Source organism: Parasteatoda tepidariorum, chromosome 10, assembly GCF_982258835.1.
Source record: "Parasteatoda tepidariorum strain Cologne lab strain chromosome 10, Ptep-v5.0, whole genome shotgun sequence".
NCBI classification, from domain to species: Eukaryota; Metazoa; Arthropoda; class Arachnida; order Araneae; family Theridiidae; genus Parasteatoda; species Parasteatoda tepidariorum.
The window spans coordinates 1,898,635-1,915,656 of NC_141764.1; the positions used below are offsets into that span (position 1 = coordinate 1,898,635).

General features: G+C 29.8%; 1 protein-coding gene across 1 annotated transcript in view; it reads left to right on the top strand.

The window, feature by feature from the left end:
- Window positions 1-296: 296 nt before the first annotated feature.
- Nep3 (M13 family metallopeptidase neprilysin 3) overlaps window positions 297-17,022 on the top strand; it is a 77,538-nt gene continuing 60,812 nt past the window's right edge. Inside the window, exons 1-2 of the mRNA XM_087153381.1 lie at window positions 297-476; window positions 8,500-8,527. Coding sequence (XP_087009507.1) covers window positions 8,504-8,527 — 24 coding nt within the window. The 5' untranslated portion in view covers window positions 297-476; window positions 8,500-8,503. The remainder of the gene's footprint in view (window positions 477-8,499; window positions 8,528-17,022) is intronic.

Consider the following 17,022-nt stretch of genomic DNA (forward strand, 5'->3'; position numbering starts at 1 on the left):
CCGTTTTTCGGATCTTATCGTGTTCTTAATTCTACTCGTTTTTTTTTCCTTTTGATTGGCATTTCTCTACATTTTGAACTTATTTTATGAGTTCTATATCCTTGCAGCTTATGAGCAGTAAATAAAACTTATTCATTTTTCTCCTTTTTTTTCCTTCTTTTTATCTTTATTTTGATATTGATATAATATTTTCTATGTATCATTACTTTCCACTTAATTTTTCCCCCTCCTACGGACAATTCCGGAGAGAGACAGCGCCTAGACGAAGAACATGACTGATCCGGAACTAGAATCCCGGGAGAGTATAAAACAGCGCCATCTAGCGGTATCCCGGGAGAAAAACAATATGGCGCTACGGCCATCATTGGAGGGATGATACCATTTCCGGATTTTAAATAATTCTAAAGCGTTCCATTCCGACCCTCGACTTTGTTTTTTTCCCGTTTTATTTTATCGAAAAAAAGAAAAACAAAGAGGTAAGTTCTTCTTTTCGTGACTTCCATTCGATTTCGAGGTGGGGATTATGGGAAAAAAAATGTCTCCCATGTTCATCTGTTTTGGAACATTTTATTCTACGAATGGATCGACCTTCCTCTTTACATTAGGAGGATCAGAGAAAAGAATGCTATTAATTCTCAAAATATTTCAAGAAGGAAATTCTGTCACCGTTTTATGAGTGTTTAAAATTAGCTTTTATGCTAGACTGTTGTTGAAATCGCAGTTCTGAATGAAGTAGAATTAAACAAGATGAATTTATTACTTTCAGTCAAGTAAACACGAAAAAGAATTGTTGTAGAATAGGTATCGAGAAGAGGTATTGCTTCGCTATAGAAGTTCATTTTGAATTGAAAACTTCGAAAGTAAATGACTGATATAGTTTTTTATAAATGCATATTTTCATAATTTATTTAAATGTATTTCTATCAAAATAAATATATAATTTTAAATTCTCTTTCCATTTTAATCAAATAATTTCTTAAAAATCACCAAAATATTAGGTAAATAATGAATTCTTAATTTGTTTTAAATATAATTACACTTTCCAGAAATCTCAACTACTGAGTCAAAAAATAATTTAATAAGCATAAAAGAAAGTCTGCATAGAATGTTATTGGAACCACTCTCCTGTAAAAATAGACGAAGCAGCAATCAAATGATGCTCGAGTTTCAACCATTAGTTTCTTACTATATAGGAATTGTGTCGCAGTTCTCCATTGTTGTCAATACATTTTTATTGTCCGGAATACATTTTTATTGTCCAGTGTAAAATTGGTATACAGACCATATTATTATACGCACTCTAAGATTCTATGTAAAATCTTAATGCTACACAACATGATTGTTTTGACGTGGCTGTCAGCACTTGCTTGTTCCCAGCAGATCACCGAAGTCAAGCATCACTGGCTGCTGTCAGTGTGCGGGTGGGTGACCACTTGGATCAGTCTGCGTAGGGACCGAGGGTGTGCGGTATGGGTCCTCGTTAAACTGTGCTACCGTGAACTGCTCGACTTCGCGCGCAGGTCGTCGGGCTACTGAAGCGGGGGTGCCATCCCCTCCGCAGAGGATCAAAATTGTGATGGCATGTCTTCGGATCATCCTCCGGGATGCTTCCCAGACCGTCGCCAATAGCCCATTGTGCAGCTCTAGTGCGACGTAAATTAACAACAGAAACAGTAACAGTTTGCACTTGTTTACGTTCGTGGATCAATTAGTTAACATTGTAATGCAATACGTTGAAAATGTAAATAGGAAGTATACAAAAAATCTAAATAAAAACCCATAACGTGTGTTTGAGTATAAAGATATTGCTTAAAAACACGTGCAAAACATGTTATTATTAAAAGACTACAGTGCGTCTCATCATTTGGTCTAATTATTACACTATAATGTTTGATATAATAAATGCTCTATATTTATGCAATATATCACTGTCCAATCATCGAATTTATATTATATATAGTCTCATTTAACCAATGGATACACTAACGTAAACTAGTGTAAACAGTCACATAAAAACAATAAAGCTGTATAGTGTATCAACTGATAATTAAGATTTTACATAGAATCTTAGAGTGCGTCTTAATAATTTGGCTGTAAGTCATGAAGGTGTTGTTTTCCTGTAAATATTTTTATATCTCTAATTGAAGGGTAGGGGAGAGTGGGGTCAATTGTAACAGGGTACGATTGTAACAGAGCAAAAATTTCGAGTGTCGGGTTCTAGATTTGGTTCCTAGGTGGCGCACAAGGTGTATTTAATAAATCTACATGCGCACCCCTGATGGCAACCATTTTTATGTACTTTTGATAGAGTTACATCACAAAAGATATTTTCACGCCACGCAAGTACTTTTTTTGGTATTAGAATATTGTATTGTAACAAAGTAATTTTGTTTAAACAAATAAAAATTAGTAACCGAATGTGTAAGTGGACACCTTAATTAACATTTCAATAAAAAAAAGATTAGTTTTGCTAATTAACTAGCATTGTTTTTTACAACCGAAGCTGAAATGGCGTCTTGGGGACAATTGTAACAATAAGTAAAGGGACGATTGTAACAGCTGAAAATAAATAATCTTATGTTTACAAACCATTACTTAACTCTTTAAGAACCACCAATAGTTTCCTATATCATTTATATTATGTTGCATGTGCATTATTTTATGTGTCACCTTTCACAGCAAAAATTAAAATTTTTAACCCCTTAAAGTTAAAAGTTTAACTCTTTAGGTTTCTGCTCATTATTATTTTTACTCCTAAAATATCACTACTATTTTGATCAATAAAAAAATATATCACAACTATGATAATATGTATAATTAACTATGTTTTAGTTAAATTTATGAACTGTTACAATTGACCCCGTAAGTGGGGACAATTGTAACAATTGCACGACTGTCAAAAATTGTTAATAACTAATATAATAATATTTAAAATCAGGTATTTATTTTTTTTCTAGTAGAGGATAGTCTACTTTACTCGTCTGTCAATTAATATTAATAATATATTGGATTTTTTGTTAGTTAAAAATAGTTAAGTAAAAAATGTTACAATTGACCCCACTCTCCCCTACTGTTATGACGTTTTTGATTTTGCTTGTTTTCTAAATATCAAAAGTTTAAAAGGATTGTTTTTATTTTTTTTCCTTGTTAGAATAAAGTAATTATTCGCTACAGTTTTAAGATAAAATTATTTAAATTGGTGTTTGAGTCTTATGAGTCGTTTTGCAATTATTATTTTCCGGCTATTATGAATGACACTTAAAGATATTCGTTCAATAATTTAGATGCACAAAGTGATGAATGCAAAAATTGCTTTTACAATATGCATCCCTCCGGTAAAGCAAAAACAGTTGTGAATTTGTTACTTTTAAATGTTATTTCAAAAAAATTATTACGTAAAAAAATGATTTATGTTCGCTTATAAATCTTAATAGTATCATAAGAGATATATTTGGACGCGGGCAGATAAGTGTTCTTTCATAGATTTTTAGTTGAATAATTTCAACTAAAAATCTATGAAAGAACACTTATTTATGCCACGAAACAGCAATCATCGGGGTTGAGCCGTGATGGGGATAGAGCGTTCGCCTTCCAATGAGAAGAACCTGGTTCGAATCCCAGCGATAGTGGGTCCTGCTCGCACCGACCACTGTGCTGACATAAAATATCCTCAGTGGTGGACGGATTATGGGTTAGGCTAACCGTGGGTTGTTTTCGTGGTTTTCCTCTCCATGTAACGCAAATGCGGATCAGTTCCATCAAAAAGTCCTCCTTGAAAGCAAATAATAAAAAATCTCCCAATACTAGATCCAGGAGTTCCCTTGTCTTCTTTATTGAGTTCAAAACTACAAGTCTACTGAGTGAAACATTAGTAGTCGTTTCAAATATTTACCATTCATTGAACAATAGCTTCGTTTGCCCGTCGGATATGTCGTTATTAACCATTATGAAAATATATATATAGCATTATTTTACAGCTTTTAACAATGCCATGTGCATGTGTAGTTCCAACATGTAAAGGGAACTACAAAAATGGGCTTAAAGTATCAGTTATTAAGTTTCCGAAAAGTGAGGAAATGAAACGAAAATGGATTAATTGCCTTTAACGAGACAGTTATCAATTAATTGTTAATAGTCGAATAACTGTTATTTATCTTTTATGTTCTGAATTTCTCTTTTTGCAGACTTTATAATGAGCTTTTTAATAAGATTTTCAAGAAGTTGCATTTAAGAATAACTATGTTTTAGGTACTGTTTACTGTTACCGAATATTAGAATAGAAAACTAACGAAGCATTCGTACTGTTGCAAAACTTTTAGACGTGAAATAAAACAAATTTAAACATCATTTGTCTTGTTTAAATATATATAAGCAGATATCATTTAATAGTTGGCTTTTTATTTTTTAAAAAAACTAGTAAAAAAAAGCTCTAGTTATATTTTTAAGAGAAAGAAAAATTAATAACAATGTTGATTCGAAATTGAAACTTATTTCTTCCTCCGATCATATCAGTAAAATTTCATAAATATTCATACTTGAAAGCAAAAACTCTGATGCATTAAATCATATTAATAAAAAAGGAATTTAATTCATTGTTAGGCATTTTAATTTTTGTACGTTATAATTTTAAATGAATATTAATGAAACTCTTGTTCATGCTTATGAATGCGTACGAATAAATTTTGAGTTAGCTCCAGGTTAAATGTGCTAATCTTGTTTTATTCCCCTTTTTATGTTTATTTTGCAAATCTGGAAGAGTTTATGTAAACAAACTTTAAAACAATAATAAATAAGAGTATACACATGCATGCATATTCATTCAAATGTATCTTATAAAAAAATATATTAATTAATGAGATGTATCTTATTGAGTAGCAGGAAAAATTATTTAAATAAATGCTTTAATGTTTTTTCTATCCTAGTTTTTTTTTTATTTATTTTTTAAATTACGATAGAAAAAACTTGTAGACAATTTCAAATGTAGTTCATAAAAAATATTCAATATTTTCTGGTCTTTTACAGTGAATGAATTTTTTTAGTTATTGAACAATTTCTGCTCATAATATTATGCTGATCTATATATATATTTCTCTTACACGGCACCAAAAAAAAACCTCATTACAACTCCCCGAATGGCAACGTTAGAAAATCGACCAATGATTGCTGCTAAAAATGTCACATGGCAAATGTCACATGAGGTGGCTCAACATATAGCGCTTTTAAAAACGGAAACAATAACCAGAGTGAGCATTATCAGGTTGATCAATTCAGATTCATGCCCTAAAAACATGATAATATTTCATTTAAACTCAATTAGGAATTAATTAATTAATTGAAGTGAGAATGCTTTAAAAGGCCGCTGTTGAATTGATATTTTTCTACTGGGAGCTACCTAAACGTCTAAAAAACGTCTAAGTGTTTGCATTGAATGCATTGAATTTTTTTATATTTCGCGTTTATTTATGCATTGAATTTACACGCTTTAAAATGCAGAATATTAGTAAAGCTGCTAGGGCTTTTAAACGTAATGAAAGAAAACGTGTTCGAAGAGCCCAAGAAAGTGTTGAGGAATGTTATGGAAGACGTAGATTGCAGAGATCAAGTGCAATAATAACTGTTCAAGATGTAACAGTAGATGTCGAAGAGTGTAATATCTGCCAAAATCAAAACTCCCCGATTAGAAATGCAGCATGGCGACCTCCACATGGTATTTCTTGGGTAATGATAACAGCCATGCATTTTAATTTATTGTATGTAAAACATCCTTATTTTGTTCTAAAATGTTATGTACTTTATCACAAATGTTAATTAATATAGAAATTGATTTCAATAATGCTGATCACCAAAAAATATTTCATTTGGCGATAAAACAAATTTTTGTGTTCTTGAAAATGAAAGACTTTTTGAGGGTTATTATCTCACAAGGAAAAGTTAGGGTTTAAAGTTTATATTTTTAAATAATAAAATTTTTTTCTAAAACTTTCAGAATTTCTAGCATTAACTAATTTATTATACACATTTAGTTGAATTTAGGTGAGTAACTGCAATATTTGATAATTTATTTTGCTAATATGTTTCTCATTTAGCTAATGTTTTGATTTTTTCACCATGTACAATCTAAATAGCTAATATACTTTTTTAAAAGCCAATAAGAATATTGATAGAATTCTTCTACATAAGTACAATACTACGTCTTTGATGATAAAATACTATGTCTTTGATGATAATATACTATGTCTTTGTGCTAGAACATTGTGTTCATTGGCGAGCGAGCGCAGCGAGCCATGGTTCACGGCGTGAACCACATAGGATTGCGTAGCAATTCTCGGGGGTTGGCGAGCGTTAGCGAGCAGGGGGTGGAGCCCCCTAGTAATACTATATTATACTAATAATTTTCTAGAGGAATCTCCATTTTGGGATATTTTTTTTACAAATTTTATAAGAAAGATTGTCATCAATAAATTTATATGTTAGAAAAACTTAATATTTGAAAATACTTCACTTTTTTATAATAATCTACAAAAATAAAAAACGGTATATTAATTTTTGAAAATAATAAATGCTATTTTAAAGTTTTACAATCTTAAGCATCGAAATACTTTGCTAAATTATTTATTATTATTACTTTAAAATTAATATACCTAGCTAAATTCTTTTGTCCTATTTTAATATTATATGCGTTGTTTATTTGTAAATAATTTCAGTGCATATGTTTAGATTATTTCCACTTGGAATTTAAGTGTATATCATACGATTCTGAAATAATTCCTTAGAACCTATTTTAAAATAAAAATGTCATGAATGTGCCAATAAAAATATAATTTTTTTATTTGTCTCTTTTCTGCCATGGTATAACATATTTTTATTTATCTCGTATTCGTTTCCTTATTAAAATGTCTCTTTTCTTATTTTCAAATGTGTGATTGAATCTAATATTTGATTACATATTATAAAATAATAAATTATACACCTAAATAAGATTTATTCTTTTGATATTTAAAATAGTTACGATGAATCAAGATTTAAAATTAAAAGAAAAAAATATGATAAAATCATTTTTTATTATTAAATGCGCATAATGTTGCTTCATGAAAAGCGTCAAACAGTCCTACATGTTCATTTTAATGAGTTATAATGTGATAAATAACATTAATTTATTCTAATAAAAAGCTAAAAATTTACCACATAAAAATATTTAAGCTCTATTAAATTAGCTAAAGCATCGCTCAAGAGTTTGAACTATTCATCATAGTTTTCTCCTAATACAATTCTGAATACCGTGTCATCTTATGGTTCGCTAACACTTTCGAGGATGACGTCACAAATGTACTGAGAGGCCTTGAATCTCGGTGGCTATGCTCTAACCCATGATCAGTCTACCACTGAGCATATTTTATGTTAGCGCTGTGTTCGGTGCAAGCCGGATGCGGAATTCGAACCGACCCGACAAGGCTAGGATTTGAACCCGATTCACCTCGTTGAAAGGCAAACGTTCTACCTCCTGAGCCACCACGACTCGTTAATACATGACAGGAATATCAGCCACTGTCACACGTTGACGCCAGCTGAAGACGAAAGTGCTCTTTTATATTCGCTTAAGGCCTCACATACCTTTTAATACATCAAAAAATTGATTTTTTTAATAATATTTTATTCTATTCTATGGATCTTTCTGAAAATTTTGAAAAAAAAAAGCATAAAAAAATTCACATTAGATCAAAAGTTATCGAAAAAATAAGTCATACATTTTCTTTAATAAAATATGTCCTGTTTTGTGTTTAAACTCATTTATCTCAAAATGCTATTTTTACACCTTGCGCGCACAATATCTCGAAAACTATTGATTAGAATTGCACAAAATTTTTACAGCAGGTCTCAAATACCTGTTTCTATAAATTAACGAAGCCATTTGAAGGTGGGATTAATGTATTGACATTTAAAAAAATGAAATAGCAATTTTTTTTGTTAAAATTTTTTAATAAATTTTAAAAAAATTTTTGCATAGAGAAAAAAGTAAAATTATTTGTTCATTCTTCGTCATTTTAGTTTTACCATATATTTCTATACTCACAAAAAAAATCAAGCAAATATTATGTAAACTTTTTCCAGAAGCTTGCGCGCAAATAAAAACAGAAAAATTTTATTGAATTAAAATTTCAATTAATTAAGAAATTTCTTAATTTTTGAAAAAAAAATTTGCATTGTTTTCAAAATGTAGACTATGTATAGTGTCATATTTCAAAATTTGGTATTTTTAGAATAATTATTATAAAATTGGCAGATGATTGAAAATTGCTCGTTTTCTCTCATTTTTTACCTATTAAAAGGTATGTGAGGCCTTAAACGCGCCACAGGGATCCTTAGATTTTTTTATTTTTTTTAAAGATTTTCTGTTTTCTTAAAATATACTCAATGCAAAATATACTCTATAAACGTAATATAAACTACTCATAATATTTGTTCCCTATCCTCATATAATCGTTTTTATTTTATTTTCAGTAACATGAATGGTATTCAACTTCAACCGGTAAGTTTTGCTCTTTTTAATGTCTTCTTTTAAATTTGCAGGCTAAAGAAATATGTCTGATGATACCATTCTAAGTTGCTCTTGTTGTCGTTGTCGTACGCGTTATAAGGCAAGGTAAACGATCGCTCTTGTTTTCCAATGGCGCCACCTCTGGCCGAGAATTCTACTTTTGTCACACCCATTTACAGAGTGGACCCATTCGGTCATCCACAGTTCGTAATTTTGACCTGAATCAGAGAACGATCCCTCTTAATTCATTACCCCCAGACATAATTTGTTATAGAAGTATGGAGGACCGTGTGACCCGACAGATTTAATGTGCATCATTTACTACAGGGAGAGGCTGGCCGTTCACACGAACGCGATCTCCTCGCTAACCAGGCTATCTTTACAAGTTATTGCTCAAGATTGATCTTCCTAGTTTAAGAATCTAAAATTATTTTTAAAAAAATAAATAAATACCTAAATATAAAATATGCCTTATGCTTTTTAAATTTAATTATTTTAATTAGCTTCTTGGCTTTGAAACTTATTTTATTATTTAAGGATTGCAATGGGTTAGCATCTTCTTTTTTTTTTTTTTTTTTTTTTTTTTAAGTTATGCATAATTAAAAATTTATTTATTTTATGAGTATTGAGTTTTGGGGGTCATAAAAAATGTGTTTACGTTTGTTAAAAATATTTCAAATCTTAAAAATGATTTATTTTATGTATGTAAAGCTTTAATAGTTCAATTTCAAACCGCATGATATGTTATAGGAACCCAAAACATTTCTGTGCCTGGGGGCCCAGCTTGCATTTAAGACTGCCCTGAACTAGGTATTAATAATAATTTAACTGTTACATGTATGATTTAAACTAAAATCATACGTTTATTTTCAACAATTTGTGAAATAAAAAAAGAATTTAAAAGTAAAGAAATTTCTTTTTTAATTTAATTTCTTTAAATGTTTATTTGGAATAATGCGAGTAATAAAGAAATGTGTTAAAATATAAATTTAAACATTTAAAAGGTCATGATCAAATAAGGAAAGAAAGTAACGAAATTATGCATACAGTCAAACCCCGGTATAATGAACCTTCTAGGGACTGAAATTTCTGTTCACTATAACCGGGAGTTCACTATATTCGTACTGCAAACAATTTCAAATTCAAAACAACTCTTCGTCTTGCGTACAAAAAAAAGTTTAGGGATGAGAAACTGAGATAACAGAAACAAACAAGAAGAAAAAAATGCTTATGGCTACATTCCCACTCAATAGATGGTTTTAAAAATCGGTATATGTGTTTTATGTAGAAATTTCAAAATAACCAAAAAATGAAGAAAAAAGTTCATAATATCAGATTTTCTCTTTATTTTAGTTCACTTTATCCACAAAAAATATGTGTATAGCGAGGCACAAGAATGAACATTTCGTTCACTATATACGGGTGTTTACTATAAACCATGTTCACTATAGCGAGGTTTGACTGTATGCGCTGTTGTTGCAAGAAATTATACCTTATTTGTAAAAAACAGTAATACAGTAACAATAATAAAATTTTATACTTGAGTGAGACGTTTTTAGAGTGCATTTATTTACATAAATATGTTTATTTTCCTTGATTTAACCCTTCTTTTCAAAGGCCCCCTAACTAAAACTAAAGTTCTTATACAGTACAGAACCGGAAAACAGAAAACCAAAAAACCGGAACGAAATTCGATAAATTTTCGCGCAATTTTAAAAAAAAAAAATTTTTTTTCCTCATAAGATTTTAGGATTTTTCTTTCTTTTTTGAAAGATGTTTACCTTACCATCATTTCAGAAATAAACATTAGTGTATTACCTCATCGTTTTTTCTTATTTTTAAGATTATTTCCAGATATATATATTTTTTTTTAGTTGGGTTTAACACTAAAAAAACTGCTTTTTGTAGCGATTCAGAAAACCGGAAAAATCAGTTATTCGGAATAACGATAGTCCCGATCGTTCCGGATAATCGGTTCTCTGCTGTAGTTATTTTTTCCTGCACCTTCGGATACCATTGTTACATATTTCCTAGCTTTTAAAATTTCTTAAATTTATTTTATATTAATCATTCTGAATCGAATTTTAATTAAGTTAAACCCCATTACTTAATTTTTATTACATTTCATAAAAAGCGAATATAAAATATTTTATTCTTTTCTAAACAATAAATGTAACGGCTAACTTTTTATTTCAATACTAATGAAAGACTTATTAATTCACTCTGTCGCGACTAAATATATTTATAACTCTTTTATTTCCTACCAAAAAAGTGTTTCAGTTACAGGGTTATATTAATTCTCACAGCCTTTCTGACGATTCGCGTTCGACAAATTATTTTCAAATTTAATATTGATTATGGGACTTTGTTCTTGGCTATGTTATCTTTCGAAAAATCGCCAACCATGGATCTTTATAGAGTCATATCATTCAAAATCTAGAGAATACATGGAAAAATTACAGAACAATGAAGAAAGGGAAAAAGAAAAATAATAATAATGAAAAATTATAAAAATCCAGAAAATAAAGTATATAATCTTTTTATCAGCTCACACGATTATATCCGCAAAAAAGAGTACTTTCTAATATTGTATCGATAAAGTCAAAGCAAAATATATATCAATACAATAGTGTGAGGTGCAGTAAAAAAAATCCAGAATTTTATTTTATTTTCCTTTTTTTCGGATTTTTATTATTTTTCTTTTTCCCTTTTTACATTGTTCTGTAATTTTTCCATGTTTTCTTTGAACTTATTTTGAAGCTACATTTTGACTTATTGAGTTCTATTTACTTGCAGCCTATGCGCAGTAAATAAGACTTATTGTTTTTCTTACTTTTCTTCCTTTTTGTGCATATATATATATATATATATATATATATATATATATATATATATATATATATATATATATATATATATATATATATATATATATTAAGCTATAAAGTTCCTTTTTAGTAAATTTTGAAACAATACTTTCTATATCAATACATTCGACTGCCAAATGACAAAAAATTTCCTAATAGCATCTGACAATTTTTTCAGTAAACATAATCGAACAGCTACGAAACAAAATTTAAATTATAAAAAAAAGTGAGAAAAAAAAATAAAACTGTTGACGCATTTAAGGAACTTTCTTGGGTGATATCTGATCTTTGACCTGATTTTATTTGTTTCCTGAATGACGTCGCTTCTTTCCATTACACACCCTTCACTACGTCATTTACGTCAATTGAATGAATGATTTATATTATTCTCTTTGATTTCAAACGAATGGATAATTCTCTGAAATGTTGCAGTGTTGCCAGATATTAAGATTAAAAAGTGACGGTTTCAAAAAAAAAAGAAAGAAAGGAAGAAAAAAAAACGTTATATATATTAAATTAAAAAAGTAAGTAAAATTTTAATTCATTGCTTAAAAATATTTTGTCAGATTCAGTATTTCGTTTTAATTCAGATGAAAGGTCACGTGATTTATTTTTCGAGAAAATATACGAGATATCCAGAACTAAAGCGGATGGGTTTTCAACGGAAAAAAAAAACAGATTATAAATTAAAAATAAAGAGAAAAAGATTAAAAATATAGAGAAAATATGGAAAATAATACAGATTAATGAAAATAAATATTTTAATATTTCACATTTAATATTTCATATTTAAAATAAATATTTTAATATTTCACATTTAATATTTCATATTTGAAAGAAATATTAAATTAATAATTTTTAATAAAAAAATATTTAAATTTTTTTTAAATATATATATATATCATAAATAGCCGGGGGAAAAATGAAACGATATAATCACTTCATCAGCTCACACGATTAAATCTGCAAAAGGGAGCGTGTGTCGAACCATTACAGGAGTATTTCCTGTTAACATTGAAAGCAATTAAACCTGCAACTATTGTTAAATCTTTTCAACGTTTTTTAAGTTCAATAAATGTGAATATTAAATTTATAAATAATTATGACAAAATTAGAGCACCTTTAAAGAACCTCTTGAAAAAAGATACAACTTGACATTTGACTCCCAAATGTCAAGAAGCACTCGAAATCATGAATAATTCTTTAATTTGTAAACCTGTTTTTAAAATATATAATCCTGAATTACAGTCCGGCATCGAAAAGACACGGCTCCCAGTAGAATACTGAAAGTTAAGCATCACTGGCTACAGTCAGTAAGAGGGTGGGTGACCCCTTTGATCAGCCTGCGTAGGGAGCGAGGGTGCGCGGTATCGGTCCTCGTTAAACTGCTCTACAGTAAAGTGCTCCACTTCGCGCGCAGGCTGTCGTGCTACCAAAGCAGGGGAGCCATCCCCTCTGAGGATAAAAAGTGGCGATGGCATGCCTTCGGATCATCTACAAGGATTTTTCCCAGACCGTCGCCAATAGCCCATAGTGCAGCTCTAGTGCGACGTTAATTAAGTACCTACCTAAATAACAATGTCATATTTTTGTGGACGCAAAAGTGGTGTTGGAGCAATTTTGAAACAGCCAGATGTTTCGGGTGTCTGACACACACAATAGCATTTCAGTCTCGTTCTTTAACACTAGAAAGACTGAAACTTAGTATATATAGTATATTGCTCAAAAGCAGTCAAAATGACTGGATTGTAAAAAAAAAATAATGTGTAAAGAAATTACTTTAAAAATATTTTTTAATATTTTTTATAATATTTACAATTATATAACAAGTTATTAGTAAATATTAACAATAAAAAACATTTTATGTTATACAAAATTCTAAGAAATTGTGTCGTTATATATATCATTGTTTTCCTAATTGAAATTAAAAGCTGTCAAAATGACTTCCTTAGGCAACTTAGTGTTCATGAACTATGAGAAAAATTATGAAAAATCACAGAATTGGAATGCCTCGCTATTGTTGATGCATTAAACAAATTTCATCATTATTTATTTGGCAATAAATTTACCATGCGGCTAAAAAATGTAAAAAAATCTAAAAGCTAGGATGTTCCGCTGGTCTTTACAATTAAGTATGTATAATAATACACAAAAGGCATCTTAAACTTTGAAGCCGACATGTTATCTCGAGATATTCCTGACACTATTGAACACGATAATAATATTGATTGAAGTAATGTTAGCCATTTTTCACATGTTTTGCAATTAGACGAAATTCGCGAAGCCCAACGAAATGATAATTTAATTGGAAATTTTATTGAAATTAATAATGTTTTATGCTTACGTAAAAAGAGTTTTACCAAAACTGTTGTTCTATTTTCTTAAATTACTTGAAATTATTCTTAAAACATTCGGTTATTTTAGGGTTCGAAAAACAATTAATTTACTTACTCTTGTTTATTATTGGTAAAATACAGGGTCATTCATAATGAATAGAGCGATAACAAACTGTTAAAGCTATTTAATGAAAAAGGTTTTACACAGAATGCCGAAGGAACTTCAACATTTTGTATCATGCATCACAGATTTTCTATGTGACTTCCCTGGGTCACACTTGGTTCATTTCATTCTGAAGCATTTGTGCAGTCACCTTTTGCACAACAATCCTATATGACATCTGCGCATGTTGTTACTTATTGATTGTGACGCTGTCTTCTCTGCACTGTGAATGACAGAATGACAACTGTTAAACATGCAGAGGACTCGCCATTTTCTCTGTAATGAATTCGCGCATGCACAGGATTCCGCTTCACCTACAGCTAAGAAAAGAATGAAATTTTGAGTTAAGAAATTCTAGAGTAAAAAAATTTTGAAGTTCCATTTATATTCTATGTTAATCTTATCGATAAAAATCATTGTCTTCTCGGCACTGTGTTTATAGAATGACATTTGTTACAAGCAGAATGCTTCGCCATTTCCACTTTTGAACTCGCGCATGCGCAGTATTCCTTGCGCATAGAAATGTTCCATCTACATTCTGTGTTAATCTTAAGGATAAATTATTTTTCATTAAATAGTAGTTTTGTTTGTATTCGCTCCATTTCTTTTGATTTCTCCTGTTTTACTTCAGATATTATAAATTTTAATGAACATTGTTATTATTCTTGGCAAAAAGCGATATGATTTACTTCAGGCAACCTTCGACAAACCATGTCCTCTCCAGATGACAAACCTTTTGAAATAATTGCAGTGGACAGTGTAGGTAGTTTTAATTATTATAATTCCACTAAAAATCTTTTATCTTATATAATTGTTCATTACACTCGATATATGTGGTCTCTTGAATCTAAATCAGTAACGACAAAAACCTATATTAACTCTTAAAAGTATTTTGATTTATCGAAAAGAGGTCATTACTTCTTCGCTCTTAAAAAGAAAAAATTCAAACATTGTAAAATTAAACAATTATTAACTACAGCCCATAGACCAGAAACTAATGGAAAAATTGAACGTTAAGGACAAACCATTGCTTAAAATGTAAAATGAGTCATTCATCTAAAAAAAATTCCCTGGCTAAAATAATGAAAAGAATTAATTTCAAACTCAGTGACTAATTTTCCTCCAGCTGATTTAACACACCGTTCATCAGAAAAAATGCATCCAACAATAGAAGAAAAATTTTGCTGTTAGAAGAGCATAACAATATTATGAAATCTATTATGATTCCTCGAATCGATTTCTCTCGTAACGATACAGGAATGTATGAGGATTTCACCAGCGATTTTCAAACATTGTGCCGCGCCACTTTTGTGTGCCTCTAATTGTTAAAGTGTGCCGCAAAATTTTAGAAATGATACACTAAATATTATAATGCTTTTCATGCTACGAGTAAAGTTTAAAAACAATAACTATAAAAAGAAGCTAACAATTAATAAATAGAAAAAGAAAAATAACAGTTAACTAATTAATCCTTTAATAAACGTGTTTTTGTAGTGAATTTTACTTTATTTCATATACAAAATTATTATCACAAACTATTTTACACAGTGTATTATTATAGGTAAATAAACAACTTTTAAAACTTATTTTTCTTTGTGTGCCGTTAAATTTCGAAATAGTTAAAAGTGTGCTTCGACAAAAAAAAAGAGAATTATTGACATAAAATTTGAAGCAATTTCTGACGTTAACTATAAAATAAACCAAAAGAATAAAGAAAATACAGAAATGTCAAAATTGCGAATTTACCACCCACCTAACAAACTAACATTTTGTCTTGAGTAATAAATGAATGTAATAAATGGAATATTAACACGGCTTAATAATATAAATATAATTAATTTAAAATTTATTTAACCATTAATGGATATTTTATATCAAATTTAATGCTTTCATTTTTATTCATGGTTGTTAAATTTAATTTACTTTTAAAATAACTGCAACTAAGTCTATCTAACGTGTTGTCCCCCCTTTTTTCTAAAAGTTTCGACTCTTCAGCGTTTCCCCATATCTGAAATAGATATGGAGCGATGCTTATCATTCCTTCTATATCTTTTCTTTTTCTTCCTTCTGTCGCATAGGCGAAATGATTGTGTCGATGCCGCGATGGATTAGAGGATAGAGTGCCCCAATGAGGTTACCCAGCTTCAAATCCCAGCGATGGCTGATTGATACAAAACTCGGTTCTCACAGACCATAGTGCTCAAGAAAAATATCTTTAGTGCTCGACGGATCATGGGTTAGAGTCCCCTTGCAGTCAGGCTGACCGAGGGAATTTTTCGTGGTTTCCGTGGTCCCATGCAACGCCTATGTAACGATAAATAGGTTGCATCAATGTTGAGGAAAGAAATAAAGAAAATTAAATAAATTGATCGATGCTAATAGGAAAAAAAGTTTTTTTTAGCATTTACAATTTTTTTCCCGAAATATATTTTATAACCGTGGATAATTCATTGTTTACTTAATATTTTGATCTTCTTAAGAAATTAATTTTTTCAAACTGCGAATGGAAAAAATAAACAAAATATATTTATTTTGATAGAAATACATTTAAGAAATTTTAAAAAGAATATGCATTTTTGAAAAATTATATTCGTATTGATTCTGTGGAAATCGAAATGAATTTTAACCGAATTCTACAGCAAAGAAATGCGTTTTCTAAAGGTGGGCAACATTATGTAAAACTGGCCTGACTTTAAAATGGTAGCCTTTTCTAACACTATATAATGTTTTTTTCTTCTTTTTTGTTTTCACTATAAAATACACTGTCATTGCATAGAATAAATTTACCGTCTGCAGTTACTCTGGAAGAATTGGTGATTAAAAACATATCTTGAGCTGTTATATATATATAATTAAACTAGAGGACTAAGTAATCCCTATTTCGCTAACGCTCACCCACCCCAATTTCAACTCAATAGACTTGTAGATTTATGGAATTTTTTTTTTCCTAAATAAATAAACTTTGGTTTAAATAATTTTTTAAAAAAAGTAACAGGATGACTCCTGTTTTGAGATTTTTGGCATCGATTCCGTTTCTCAATCGTCACTGTGCGATAGATAAAGTGCCAGAATGAAAAAAGTCGTTCATTGTCAAGGTGAGAGGGAATTTCGTAGGGATAA